This window comes from Bos javanicus, chromosome 6 (assembly GCF_032452875.1).
Source record: "Bos javanicus breed banteng chromosome 6, ARS-OSU_banteng_1.0, whole genome shotgun sequence".
NCBI lineage: Eukaryota > Metazoa > Chordata > Mammalia > Artiodactyla > Bovidae > Bos > Bos javanicus.
The window spans coordinates 59,998,140-60,013,463 of NC_083873.1; the positions used below are offsets into that span (position 1 = coordinate 59,998,140).

Below are 15,324 nucleotides of genomic sequence, written 5' to 3' on the forward strand. Positions count from 1 at the left end.
CAATAGTTCTACACTGAGTTGTTTTAACATTTCCTGCGTGCCCGCTAATCCTCTAAACTGGGTGTTGTCAGCAATACAAAATTCTTGCTTTCAAGGAGATCACAGGGGACAAGTTGGAGAAGAAGGGTCACTTGTGACTCTGGGGAAGTCGAGGATCTTCAGGGCTGCGCAGTCCAATTATGGAGGGGCCTTCAACCTGAGGAGGGGCTGGCACAGGTGTCCGGGGTGAGAGGAGGAGCAACTCAAGAAAGGAAGCGCTGGCCAAATCCCGCGGGAACTGCCCTCTGACAGCGTTCCCTCCCCACTCGTCGCACCCTTGGTTGCCACGGAGACCCGGGTCCTGGGCAGGCTGACTGCCGCAGACAGGGGAGGCCTACCTTTTCGCGGCCGGAGCCGGCGGGCCCACCAAACTCGTGCTCTACTCCGCTCAGCTGCCGCGTTCGTGAAGACGACCGTGCGGGCGGGCGAAGCCCTGAGGAGCATCCTCCCTCAGGAACCCGAGCGAAGCGAGAGCCGGGGGTCGCGACCCCCCTGTCCCGACCCCGGCGGGTGGGAGAAGCTCATTTGAACCAAACTGCCTGCGCGGACCACCGCGGCAGCCCAGCAGTCCCGGGGCCCCCGAGGGCGCTGTGTAAGATACCAGGCACCGGTGCCCGAAGTGCTGCGGCCGCGTCTCTGTTCCCAAAGCCCCGGGGAACATCCGCCCTCTGGGGTAAGGGAGGACTCACGGGAGCCAGTGAAAGGAGCGCCCGAGGGGCCGCAGGTGCGGCTCTTGGGGGAGCTCTGCACCCAAACGGGCCTCGGTTAAGGTCTCGTAATTCGGAGGCCATTCGGAGCCGTCTCCACCCCTCTCCCTTTGTGTGTGGAGGTTTCCCGGCTCCAAGTAAGGGATGCTCGGGGCGGCCAGGGAATGCCACCGCTGGGTCTCTAGGGCCACACGAGGTGGGTCACCAAGTGTAGTCCTGCGGAAATAGTGGTTTAACCGGGATAATCTTTTATTTTCACAGAGACGATGCTTGAACAAGGAAAACCATTTCCCGAAACATCTGAATTGTAATTCAAGCTTGAGTTACCTAGGACAGTCAGGGGGGCAAACATGTTTAACTCCGCAAATGAACTGGAGTTTTTGGAAGAAACAACCGCGGAAATCGCCCAACTCTCTTCGCTGGCGCTGTCAGGTGACCCAGCATGCAGCGAAAACAGCTCAGCTGGTTCACCCGAAAAAACTGGCTATCCGGACTCCGTTTACATTCTGGCAGCGAACATTTTTCAGGGCACTAGACTCGAAAAGTCACCAGAGAAAGCCTTAATAAAGTATGGGAATGAGCCCTTGCCGTCCTCAACCGAATCCGAGGATGAATCCTTTCAGCGTTTGTCCTATGAGTTGGCTTTCAGTGCACTTAAGTGTGAGTAGTACCAGTTCTGACAGTCAGCACTAAAAGAGAATAATGAGAGAATTTCTGAGGTGCATCGAACCTCCTCCTCGCACCCTCACACACATACCCCAGGTTTTGTTTTTAGGCTTCTGAATATCTTTGGTCAGTTGCGGATGTCAAGGCTTTAAGGAGAGTTTCCAGGAAAACAATCTCTTTCAGTCAGATATGTTTTCCACTGTAGATTTCCCTGTGCTTAGGTGGGTCAAAATTAAGATGATCCTATTCACTGCCATTTTCTTTGTTTACTTTTGGAAGCTTGTAAATTTATTCTTCCAAATTTTTGTAGAAATCCCTTTTAATCTGCCTCCAGGATTTGAGGTGTTAATATTTCAGATTTCCTCGATGGTGGGTAATTATCAACTTCTGAGTATGGAGTTGATTCCAGGACAAAACCAAATATTTTTACTATAAGAGCAGTCAAAGGGCCTGGAGACAGGTTTTAGTACTAACCATCAACTATAATACAATATAAACTGTAAAGTTTGTACTGATTGGTATACTGACTGAAAAGAAGTTCCAAAGAAGTTCCAGAAATGTTTGGAGTATTACCAGCATGGCTAAAATGATAAAACTTCCTAAAGAGACACCTAGAAAGGGCATTACATGTATCATTTACTTACTGTTAATACTTATTGGGCCTTGCACATCCTTGCTGAGAGTTGGTTAACAATTGTTCAGCTGAATTAAAAGGTCCCATTAATTACTCAGCTATAAATGTGTGTTTTTGGTTGTCTACAGACATGATGTAGCTCAGTTCTGAAGCCAGGAATTTGTCATCACAGAGAAAAATTTGTGTGATGTTCAGAAGCAGCTTCTCCCTGTTTCATTTCTTTACTTTCTGCTTGTGATCTTTTTTTTTTTTTTTTAAATCTGTCTTAGCCATTTTTCCCTCCTCCAGTTTAAACTTTCAGATTCTATTTCATCCCTTCCCTCCTCTTCTTTTTTAAAACTTAGATTTAAAGACCAACCAGAGTGTTGGTACTTTAAATCACGAGTCAAATTAACATTTGAAGATTTTCTCCTTGCAACAGTGAGATGCACATTAGGCATCTGTGTCAATTAATTGATATTTAATATTAATGCCCAAACTCTATTATAGACAATTTTTTCCTGATAGAGTATTGAATCTTACCTTTGTGTGTGCTGTGTGTGCTTAATTGTTCAGTTGTGTCCAACTCTTTGTAACCCTGTGGTCTATAGCCCGCCAGGCTCCTCTGTCCAAGGGATTTTTCAGTGGATTGCCTTTAGAAATCAATAATAAAAGCCTGAGATTATTCTTTGTAAAATTAATCCATTGATTAGATGGTCATGTTGTAGTAATGTGTATGGTAGATTATCATTTTCTTTCTCTCAATCTTTATTTCTTTTTATGAAAGTGTCTTGTGACTGGCATTTTTTAATAACCCAGATCCCATTTAGATAAATTACTGTCATTTGTTGTTGTTCAATCGCTCAGTTGTGTCTGACTCTTTGCGGCCCCATGGACTTCAGTATGCCAGGCTTCCCTGTCCTTCACTATCTCCCGGAGTCTGCTCAAACTCATGTCCATTGAGTCGGTGATGCCATCCAACCATCTTGACTTCTGTTGTCCCCTTCTCCTCCTGGCTTCAGTCTTTCCCAGCATCAGGGTCTTTTCCAGTGAGTCAGTTCTTCACATCAGGTGGCCAAAATATTGGAGCTTTAGCTTTAGCATGAATGCTTCTAGTGAGTATTCAGGACTGATTTCTTTTACGATTGACTGGTTTGATCTCCTTGCAGTCCAAGGAGCTCTCAAGAGTCTTCTCCAACACCACACTTCAAAAGCATCAATTCTTCGGCACTCGTCCTTCTTTATGGTCCAACTCTCACATCCCTACATGACTACTGGAAAAACCATAGTTTTGACTAGACGGACCTTTGTTGGCAAAGTAATGTCTCTGCTTTTTAATATGCTGTCTAGGTTGGTCATAGCTTTTCTTCCAAGGAGCAAGCATCTTTTAATTTCATGACTGCAGTCACCATCTGCAGTGATTTTTGAGCGCAAGAAAAAGCCTGTCACTGTTTCCATTGTTTCCCCATCTGTTTGCCATGAAGTGATGGGACCGGATGCCATGATTTTGGTTTTTTGAATGTTGAATTTTAAGCCAGCTTTTTCACTCTCTTTCATTGTCATCATAGGCCTTTATAAACCTACTTTTCTTGAAATGTTCATTTTTATAAGTTCAAATTCTAAGATGGGATGGTTTTGGTTGTTTACTTGGTACAGCTGTTATTTTCTTTTTAATGATAATAATACCTTGCTTTAAATTATCATCTGAATAATTTCCAAATGTTCATATGGAATAAAGCTAGAATTCCTAAATGTAGTGGATTTCCAAGGTAATTAAGAGCCTGATATTTTGCTTTAAAATATTGGAGGTTTTTATATATTTCACTTTTGTCTTATGTATTATCAGTGTTCTTTCAATATTTTCACATGTAATATTTTATAAACTCAACATCTGGCTTATATAGCATAGGTTCAAGGAATCACAGTTCAGAGAATCATGGTTCAGAAAAGAAAACTCAGGATTTCTTCCCTAAGGTTTTATAGGAGCAGTAAAGCTGAAAAGGTTAATGCACAAACTAAAGAGAGCTTGGGTAATGATCATCTTTTTTATTTTTTATGATTTCCAGTTTTATTATTTGCCCTTTTGTTGATGTCCTTTGTGTATAAGCTCTTTCAAAGCAGAGAGTGTGTTTTTCTGATTAATTGTTTAAAGGGTTCAGAATAATGATTTTTGAAATGATAACCCCTATTCTTACTCCGCTAAATAAGATGCAAGGTCAGTTTTCTACTAAAGAAGGTAATGAAGAGTAACTTATTCCTATTAAGTTTGACTTATGTCAGAGAAGTAGAGTATTAGCAGCTAATTTATTTTTCAAAGAATCTCTGGATGTTTCAAGAACTACCAAATATTAAAACAGAAGAAAAACTGGCAAAATGATTTCTTAAAAAATAAATTAATGAACAACCCATTAAGAAAAAAAATTGAGGAAGAAGGTATTCCTGAAATTATTGATCATAAGTTCAGTTCAGTTGCTCAGTTGTGTCTGACTCTTTGTGACCCCATGAACCACAGCACTCCAGGCCTCTCTGTCCATCACCAACTCCCGGAGTTTACCCAAACTCATGTCCATTGAGTCCGTGATGTCATCCAACCATCTCATCCTCTGTCGTCCCCTTCTCCTCTTGCCCTCAGTTTTTCCCAGCATCAGGGTCTTATCAAATGAGTCAGCTCTTCACATCAGGTGGCTAAAGTATTGGAGTTTCAGCTTCAACATCAGTCCTTCCAATGAACACCCAGGACTTTTCCATCCTTTAGGATGGACTGGTTGGATCTCCTTGCAGTCCAAGGGACTCTCAAGAGTCTTCTCCAACACCACAGTTCAAAAGCATCAATTCTGCCCTCAGCTTTCTTTATAGTCCAACTCTTACATCCATACATGATTACTGGAAAAACCATAGCCTTGATTAGACGGACCTTTGTTGACAAAGTAATGTCTCTGCTTTTTAATATGCTGTCTAGGTTGGTCATAACATTCCTTCTAAGGAGTAAGTGTCTTAATTTCATGGCTGAAGTCACCATCTGCAGTGATTTTGGAGCCCCCCAAAATAAAGTCAGCCACTGTTTCCACTGTTTCACATCTATTTGCCATGATCTTAGTTTTCTGAATGTTGTTGATCTTGTTTCTGGCTTAATTCTTTCTCCAGCTTCCTCAGGTGTATATACTAATTGGTGACCTCTCAGTCCAAGGAACTGGTTATGTCAGTAATCTGGTCATTTCAGAATATGTAACCTGTCAGTGAAAAACCTGGCAAACATTTAATGTATGGTTGAGTTATGGCTTTGGGAATCACTAACTGTAGTCACGGATCCCTAAGACCACCCTCAGGTTCAATGATTCACTAGAAGTACTCACAGAACCCAGCAAAGCTGTTATATTCATAGTTACAGTTTATTACAGTGAAAGGATTAAGATTAAGGTCAGCACTGGAAAAATGTACACAGGACAAAGTTCAGAAGAGACCAGGTACAAGCTTTCTATTGTCCTTTCTCAAAGAAGTCTTAGGGACAGTACTTAATTCTCCTAGCAACAATGTTTGACAACATGAATGAAGGTTGTCAAATTTCCCTCCTTCCACAGATACAAAAACCCCATGTGCCTATATTTATAATTATTCTTTTTAAAATTGAAGTATAGTTGATTTACAATATCCTGTTAGTTTCAGGTTACAGCTAAATTACTCAGTTACTTATTTTTTCAGATTATATTCAATTAGAGGTTATGACAAGATATTGAATATAGTTTCCTATGCTATACAATGAATTTTGTAACTTATCTATTTTATTTATAGTAGTAATCCCTGTTACTCCCATATTCCTAACTTGCCCCTCCTTTCCTTTCTTTGCCCTTTAGTAACCATAAGTTTGTTTTCTATGTCTGTGATTCTGTTTCAGTTTTGTATATAGATTCATTTGCATTATTTTTAAATTCTACATATAAGTGATAGCTTATTTGCATTTCTTTATCTGACTTCACTAAGTATAGTGTTCTATAGTTCCATCCATGTTGGTGCAAATGGCAGTAACATTCATTCTTTTTTATGACAGTAATATTCTGTTGTGTGTGTGTGTGTGTGTGTGTGTATATAAGTGAAAAGTGAAAGTGAAGTCGCTCAGTCGTGTCTGACTCTATGGACTCCATGGACTGCAGCCCACCAGGCTCCTCCGTCCATGGGATTTTCCAGGCAAAAGTACTGGAGTGGGGTGCCATTGCCTTCTCTGAAGAACTACAATAGATTTATGTATTTGGCTATCTTGCTGAATTCATTTATTAATTGTAATAGTTTTTGTGTGAAGACTTTAGGGTTCTCCATGTAGAGTATCATAGTATATCTAAATAGTGACAGTTTTACTGCTTCCCTTCCAATTTGAATACATTTTGATTTGTTTATTTGGCTGTGTTGGGTCTTTGTTGCAGCATGTGGGATCTTCATTGCATCATGGGGGACTTTTGTGTGGCACACAGACTCTCTAGTTGTGGCTCAAAACCTTAGTTGCTCCATGGCATGTGGGATCTTAGTTCCCTGACCAAGGGTTGAACCCACGCCCCCTGCACTAGAAGCAGATTCTCAATAACTGGACCATCAGGGAAGTCTTGATTTCATTGTTGAACTCATTGGGTTTTTAGTAGCATGTTGTTTAGTTTCCATATGTTCATTTTTTTCCAATTTTTATTCCTGTGATTGATTTCTGGTTTCATAGAATTTTGGTCAGAAAAGCTGCTTGAAATAGTTTCTACCCTTTTAAATTAGTTGAGTCTTGTTTTATGACTTAGTATGTGATCTATTCTAGATAATGTTCCATGTGCCCTTGAAAAGAATCTGTCTTCTGGATTTTTTTGATGTAGTGTTTTGTAGATATCAGTTAAGTTCAAATGATTGTGTCATTTAGAACCTCTGTTGCCTTATTGAGTTTTTTCTCTGAATAATCTGTCTATTGATGTCAGTGGGGTGTTAAGGTCCTTTATTATTGTATTATCATCATGGAGTGTTAAGGCCTATTATTATTGTATTATTGTTAGTTTCTCCCTTTATGTCTGTTAGTATTTCTTTTTAATGTATATTTAGGTGCTTCTCTATTGGAGGCATTTATGTTAACAAGCATGTTATCTTCTTGCATAGATCCCTTTATCATTATATAATGCCCTTCTTTGCTTTTCTTTATGGGCTTTGTTTTAAACTCTATTTTGTCTGATGTGAATATGGCTACCCCTGCTTTCTTATTGTTTGCATTTTCTTGAGCTGTCTATTTTTTATCTTTTCCCTTTTGGTCTGTGTATGTCTTTCACCCTGAAGTGAGTCTCATATGGGCAGCATATTGCAGGTTCTTGGTTTTGTTTTGTTTTTCCATTCAATCTGCCACTGTGTGTCTTTTGATTGGAGCATTAGTCCATTGACATTTGAGGTAATTATGGATAGGTATGTACTAATTGCCATATAATCCTTGCTTTTCAGTTCTTATAGTTCTGTTTCTTTTGTTTGTTTGTTTCTTTTTCCTTTTGTGGTTTGATAATTTTCTTTTGTGGTATGCTTGATTTCCTTTATATTCTTTTCAAAATAAACTGTTGTATATTTCTGATTTGTGGTTATCATGGAGCTCAAGTATGTTAACTCAAAACTATATCTCCTGGCTTTAAGATGATAGTCATCCAATTTCGAACACACTATAAAAGATCTATATACTGCCATTACCCACATTTTGTGATTTTGATGTCCTATTTTACATCGTTATGCATATCCTTTTACTGTTAATTGTAGTTATAACTTTTTTTTTTTTTTACAATTTTTTGATTCTGTTTTAATCTATGTATTCTCCAAAATCACTGCAGATGGTGACTGCAGCCATGAAATTAAAAGATGCTTGCTCCTTGGGAGAAAAGCTTTGACCAACCTAGACAGCATATTAAAAAGCAGAGACATTACTTTACCAACAAAGGTCTAGTCAAAGCTATGGTTTTTCCAGTAGTCATGTATGGATGTGAGAGTTGGACTACAAAGAAAGCTGAGCACTGAAGAGTTGATGCTTTTGAACTGTGGTGTTGGAGAAGATTCTTGAGAGTCCCTTGGACTGCAAGGAGATCCAACCAGTCCATCTTAAAGGAGATCAGTCCTGGGTGTTCATTGGAAGGACTGATGCTGAAGCTGAAACTCCAATACTTTGGCCACCTCATGTGAAGAACTGACTCATTGGAAAAGACCCTGATACTGGGAAAGATTGAAGGCGGGAGGGGAAGGGGACAACAGAGGGTGAGATGGTTGGATGGCATCACCAACATGAGGGCACGAGTTTGAGTAGGCTTTGGGAGTTGGTGATGGACAGGGAAGCCTGGTGTGCTGCAATCCATGAGGTCACAAAGAGTTGGACATGACAGAGCAACTGAACTGAAGTGATCGTCAATCCTTTTATGTATTTGCCTTTCCTATTGTGATTTTCCTTGTCCTATAAATACTTTGTTTCTTTTCTTAGAGAATATCCTTCAGTATTTCTTTTCAGTTCAGTTCAGTTCAGTCGCTCAGTTGTGTCCGACTCTTTGCAACCCCATGAATTGAAGCACGCCAGGCCTCCCTGTCCATTACCAACTCCCAGAGTTCACTCAAACTCATGATGCCATCCAGCCATCTCATCCTCTGTCATCCCCTTCTCCTCCTGCCCCCAATCCCTACCAGCATCACAGTCTTTTACAATGAGTCAACTCTTCGCATGAGGTGGCCAAAGTACTAAAGTTTCAGCTTTAGCATCATTCCTTCCAAAGAAATCCCAGGGCTGATCTCCTTCAGAATGGACTGGTTGGATCTCCTTGCAGTCCAAGGGACTCTCAAGAGTCTTCTCCAACACCACAGTTCAAAAGCATCAATTCTTTGGTGCTCAGCTTTCTTCACAGTCCAACCCTCACATCCATACATGACTACTGGAAAAACCATAGCCTTGACTAGATGGACCTTTGTTGGCAAAGTAATGTCTCTGTTTTTGAATATGCTATCTAGATTCATCATAACTTTCCTTCCAAGGAGTAAGCGTCTTTTAACTTCATGGCTGCAATCACCATCTGCAGTGATTTTGGAGCCCCCAAAAATAAAGTCTGACACTGTTTACACTGTTTCCTCATCTATTTCCCATGAAGTAATGGGACCAGATGCCATGATCTAAGTTTTCTAAATGTGGGTAGGTTTAATATTGCTGAATTCTTTTAGTTTTTGCTTGTGAGAAACTTTTTCTCTTTTATTTTAAATGATAATCTTGCTGGGTAGAGTATCCTAGCTTGCAGGTTTTTCCCTTTCAGCAATTTAAATGTATCATGCCACTCATTTCTGACCTTCAGAGTTTTCTGCAGAGAAATCTACTGATAGTGATAATGGGGTTCCCTTATAACTTACTCTTTGTTTTCCTCTTGCCACCTTTAGAATCCTTTCTTTATCTTTAAATTTGTCGTTTTAGGGAATTCCCTGGCAGTTGAGTTTTTAGGACTTGGCACTTTTACTGCTGTGGCCTGGGTTTGATCTCTGGTTGGGGAACTGAGATCATGCAAGCTGTGTGGCATGGCCAAATAAGATAAAATAAATTCATCATTTTAATTATGGTATGTCTTGGTATGGGTATCTTTGGGTTCATCTTGTTTGGGACCTTCTGTCCTTCTTGTACTTGGTATCTGTTTTCTTCTTTAGGTTTTGGAAGTTTTCATCCATAGCTTCTTCAAATACACTTTCAATTCTTGTTCTCTTTTCTTTCTGTAACACCTATTATGTGTCAGTTGTCATGTCTGAAATCATCTCATAGATCTCATATGTTGCATTTGTTCTTTCATTGTTTTTCTGTCTGCTCTTCTCATTTAGTGATTTCCATTATTCTATCTTCCAAGTCACTTACGTAGAGCTCTTTCTTGCTAACTTGGTTGTATAGCAGTTCTTCTGCCAGTTTCCAGTTAGTTTTCTGTGAGAATTGTTCCACATATAGAAGTTATTTCAGTGTGTTTATGGGGAGAGGTGAGATCCACATCTTTCTACTCTACCATCTTATTCCCTTTCAGCCTTGGCATTCTTGAAATGTAAGTTTTAGAAGTGAATTATATAAAGTGGATCACTGAAGGAAACACTATGAACACATAATAAAAATAGAGAAGGAGAACCTAGGGGAAAGTCAAAAGAAGAAACATCTTCAATCTTTCTTCCAGGATGGGAGGGATGATCAGACAGACTGTGTGAGTTTTAGGGGTCCTATAAATAGCACCCCTCTTACACCTGGGGCTTCCCTGGTGGCTCAAATGGTAAAGAACCTGCCTGCAATTCAAGAGACCTGGGTTCAGTCCCTGGGTCGGGAAGATTCCCTGCAGAAGGAAATGGCAACCCACTCCAGGACTCTTGCCTGGAGAATTCCATGGACAGAGGAGCCTGGTGGGCTACAGTCTATAGGATTGCAAAGAGTTGGACATGATTGAGCAACTAGCTTGTACTTTCTTACACCTGAGTTTGTAACCAGTAGAGAGAAAAAAAATGTTCAGGGACATGGCTTTAGATCGTCAGTCAAGGCAGGCTTGTGAAATACTTCAGAAGTAGAACTAGAACTTTCCATATAATCCAGACACAGCTGAAGAAATGCAAGTCCCTCCACCCAACTCACAAGGCACATGGCAGAGAGCAGTCTGGAATGCATGCCCACCTTCTGCAGAAACACTGGCAGACAAAGAGTGGAAGGGGTAGGGAGTAAGATATGCCCCATTCTTTCTTCCAATTTCACTCACTAAATAAACTCAATTTTCGTTTCATGTAGAGTGATGAGTAGGTAGGGAGAGAATCTAGGAGTGTTTCTCTAGGGAAGGCCTTCTACATTGGAAACATGAGGAATGAGGATTGAGTTCCCTTCAAGAGACTAAAGAGAAGAGTTTCGAATTAGTGGGAGATGAGGGATAATTGGAGCTATTGTGCTGAACTAGGATAGGTAAATTTTGCAATCTTCAAAAAGTCCTGATAACTCAGTTGTTAGCAGTGTGTTTTATTTAGCCAGTGTGGTGTGTTGTAAGAGTAAGTACAGGAAAGGCAGCATAATGTGAAGAGAATGCATTTGGGTATCAGACTGCCTGGGTTTGACTCTGTGATCTGCCGCTTGCTGTGTGACCCTGAACATATTACTTGACCATGCTGTGCCTCATTTCCTAATCTATAAAATGGGGATAATGATGGTACCTAATTCATAGGATTGTTTGAGAGGGTTAAATGAATTAATATATAGAAAGCATTTTAGAACAATGTGTATCACATAGAAAGCACTATCTAAAATACACATTATTAGGGACTTACCTGGTGATCCAGTGTTTAAGATTCTATGCTTCCAATACAGGGGGCATCTGTTTGATCCCTGGTCAGGGAACTAAGATGCCACATGCACGGCCCACACAAAGAGTATACATAATTAATGTTCATATTGCTGTGTGAGAAAATTCTTTAAACTGGAGATACATAAAGGCAGTGCATTCTGCGCAATTGACAAGAGCTCTAAGGAAAAAATGCAGTGTTGGCAAAACAAATGTTCTGTCTTCTTTTCCTTCATTCTGCCTCTCATATTTTTTAGGAGTCCAGTAACTCCACTGCTCAAAGTTCTAAAGCCTATGCAGGTCTCCTGTCCTAGCAGGCCTTCATTCTTATGATGACTGTATTTTCTATGACAAAAATTGGGACTCATGCTGAGAAACTATGAATTAGATAGGATTCGGTTTGCAAGTACTAAGAGTGTGAAACTATAAACTTCATTTTCCTTATAAGTGAAATGGGGGTATTGCCTTGTACAATACAGCCATAATTGGTGACTAAAACATGGATATGATACCTGAAAGATTTCCTGTGAAAATTGGAGTCTGTTCTCCCAAGTTTGTCGCTTCTTATTAGTTTTCCCATCCCCTAGATAAAAACTGAAATTCAATGTGTACTGTGTATGTAGGAGGTGTTCCACAAATGTTGATGAATTGAAGCTATCCTAGCTTTCTGTTAACTGATTAAAGCATTTGTTATATGATGTGTATATATAGTTAAGTCATTATAACAAATGGAGCACTCATCTGCCCTGTGGAGGTTTCAAAATATGTCCATATGTTTTTACTTATTACCTTTGTAATTATCCCTGTGACCAGGTTGCTGTCTCATCCTGGATCTTTACATGGGTAACTCCTTGTCATTTGGGTCTTAGATTAAATGTTATCAGTGTCTTCACTAGTGAGTTTTATCAAATATTTAAATAAGAAATAACACCAATTTAGTGCAAATTATTCCAGAGACTAGAAGAAGAGGGGATATATCCCACAAATTTTATAAGGCCAACATAACCCGGATACCAACATTGACAAAGATATTATGAAGAGAAAATTATAGACCAATATCCTTCATGAACATAAACATAGAACAAAAATCCTAAATAAAATGTTAGCAAATTGAATTCAACAGTATGTAAAAGGATACGACATTATTAATTAGATCTTCTTTAATGTTTTTCAAGGATATAAATTAAAGATTGAGATTCCTTTATTACTACCTCAGCTATTCAGATAATGCTCCTTTGACTTCCATGATGATTCCATGTGGAGCCTGGGCTTTCCTGGTGGCTCAGTGGTAAAGAATCTACTTACCAATGCAGGAGATGTGAGTTCGATCCCTCATCTGGGAGATCCTCTGGAGGAGGGCATGCCAACCCACTCCAGTATTCTTGCCCAGGGAAATCGCATGGACCGAGGAGCCTGGTGGGCTACAGTCTATGGGGTTGCAAAGAGTAGGACACAACTTAGCAAGTAGACAATAAACAACACCACCACCATGTGGAGCCTGGGTCACAGGGGTCTGGGATTCATAAAGATTACAAATATTTCATTATGCCATTGTAATTTGGGTCTTTATCAAGAATTAAGGTATATTTTGAAAGTAAAAGTATTTTGCAGTATTGGCTAAAGTGTATTTTGATTCCAAAGTTTTCATTTTCAGCTTTGGTGTTTTCATAACAGACATTTTCTTTGTTTTACAGATCAAGATATTTTGGAAACTATATTAATAGACAGCTATATCTTCCCAAGTACCACAATAGTAAGTGTATAACTTTTATATAATTAGCTGTCACGTGAGTGTTATTTAGAAAGCACTAAAAATAAGCCTTGGGATTTAAATACCTAGTTTGTTTAATGCTAAGACCTCTTCAAAACACAGCCTTAACTCTTTCCTACTTCCAAGTTTCTAATATAGATTGTACTCCTTTCATTTTGATGAACATGCCAGAAATTGTCCTTTTTGAAAGTTTTATTTTTTACTGAATTTTTTTTCTAGTTTGCAGTCCTTTTCTATCTCCCAGTTTAATCAGATGATGTGAAAATAGTCATACTCCTGCTCGCTTGAAAAATAATGGAATGGGAAATATTGCTGTTAGATGTTATTTGTATGCTATTCCTTCTCTGTGTTTCCCCTTGGTAGCCAGATCATTTGAACAGTCTTATCATTGTGATGCTATATGATTTCCAAGACAGAAAATTTCAAGCTCGTCTTCTTTCTGGTAATGAAGAGTCTATAGCAGAAGTTCTAGAAGTGGAGAACCTTCTTAACAGGTAACTATAAAGGTTAAAAGGATGTTTTATATGAATTCATTATTAGTGTTTCACTGGTGAAATAGTATACAATATAATGTATGGATAAGTGTTAAAATTTTATAGAGAAAAAATATAAAAGTTCATAAGTTTCTTGAGTTCCTTTAAAAAAAGATCTTGAACAAAGTAAATATATTACTTAAATTCAAGTTCTTTTGAAAGCTTGAATTGTAAGATCCAATTTGTAAGTATTTGGAAAATCATGAAAAATTCCTGACAATTTTTAGCACATACATAACTTACACTTCATTTGAAACAGCTATTATTTATTTACTTGGCTTTGTTTACAGCTCTTAAACTAACATGTATCAAACAAGAAAATTCCAATTAGATAAGAACCCACCACTTAGCCAAATTGAAAAAAGAATCTACAGCTTTTACAACTTAATGTCAGTAGTTAAGAGGAAAACTAACATATTTAAAATTTGTTTTCCTTTTACCCTAAGTATCAGCAGAAGCCTAGCATGAGAACAGTAATAGCACCTACCTAAAAAGGTGGTTGGGAGAACTAATTAGAGTAATGTGTGTAAAATGCTGAGCTAGGAGCCAGGCGCATAGTAGATGATAGTAGATGGTCATTCATTAAATGCTACCATTGTTAGGGCTGCAGGATCCTAGTTCCCCAACCAGGGATGGAACCCATGCCCCCTACTGTGGAAACGCAGTGTCTTCACTGGACCAGCAGGGAAGTCCTCTATACTCTTAAGCCTTAATAGAAAGCACAACATAGCAAACAACAGCAATCCTGTAGGAAGACGTTTCCCTGGTGAATAATCTGAAACAGTTGTCATATCTCATTTTATATTGTTATGGAAAACTCAGTTTCATTTTGAAGGTTGAGACCAAAAGAGTCACTGAATGGAGTTATAGTAATAACTTACCTTTATTGAGGAGCACTTAATATGTATCAATCACTATTACAAGAAGCTCTTTACATAACAATTCTTCGAAGTGAATATTGTTATCAACCTGTATTTTTACACAGAGGAAAACTGAAGCACAGACATGTTAAAGTAACCTGTCTAATGTCATAGAGCTAGAAAGAGAAGTGCCAGAATTCAAATTCAGGAAGGCTAACTCTAGAGAACTTCCCTATAGCTCAAACGGTAAAGAATCTGCCTGCAGTGCAGGAGACCCAGGTTCAATCCATGGGTCAGGAAGATCCTCTGGAGAAGGGAATGGCAGTCCACTCCAGTATTCTTGTCTGGAGAATCCCAAGGACAGAGGAGCCTGGTGGGCTACAGTCCACAGGGTCCCAAAGAGTCAGGCATGACTGAGTGACTAACTCTTTCACTTCAGGGCTCAAGATTTAACCATTTATATGCTACTTTTCCTTCTACTTAAGATAGTGAATCTTGGGTAAAATATGCTAGACGATGACAGATATGACATAGTACTATGTCAGTTGTAGCCATGAGAAGTTTGGGGATGCAGAAAAGCAAAAGCAATTGAATGTATGTACCTTAGATAAGCAAGGATCTTGCTCCTGTTTACTACATAGGTTCCTGGGCAACCACTTCACCTCCCCATACCACTACTAGGCAACCTGCCTCTGAGGATGGGTACCCAGGATGGGTGCAGATACATTGGAGAAAAAGTGGTGGGGCAATGTGCTTTGGGACAAGCTCTGAGTTTCAGCTTTCCTGAACTGCTTTCAGTTTCCATTTGACTTAGGACTAAGGAGATTTTCATG

At 39.4% G+C, this 15,324-nt stretch overlaps 1 protein-coding gene across 4 annotated transcripts in view; it reads left to right on the top strand.

Annotated features, from left to right (window-relative positions):
• Positions 1-299: 299 nt before the first annotated feature.
• The window catches only part of NSUN7 (NOP2/Sun RNA methyltransferase family member 7), a 46,678-nt gene continuing 31,653 nt past the window's right edge, over positions 300-15,324 (top strand). Inside the window, exons 1-4 of one of the 4 annotated variants that reach the window (XM_061419990.1) lie at positions 300-712; positions 1,008-1,406; positions 13,022-13,080; positions 13,462-13,592. In XM_061419990.1, coding sequence (XP_061275974.1) covers positions 1,097-1,406; positions 13,022-13,080; positions 13,462-13,592 — 500 coding nt within the window. In that variant the 5' untranslated portion in view covers positions 300-712; positions 1,008-1,096. Of the gene's footprint in view, positions 764-1,007; positions 1,407-13,021; positions 13,081-13,461; positions 13,593-15,324 lie in introns of all 4 variants that reach the window. The other 3 variants (XM_061419987.1, XM_061419988.1, XM_061419986.1) reach the window with 3 other exon arrangements.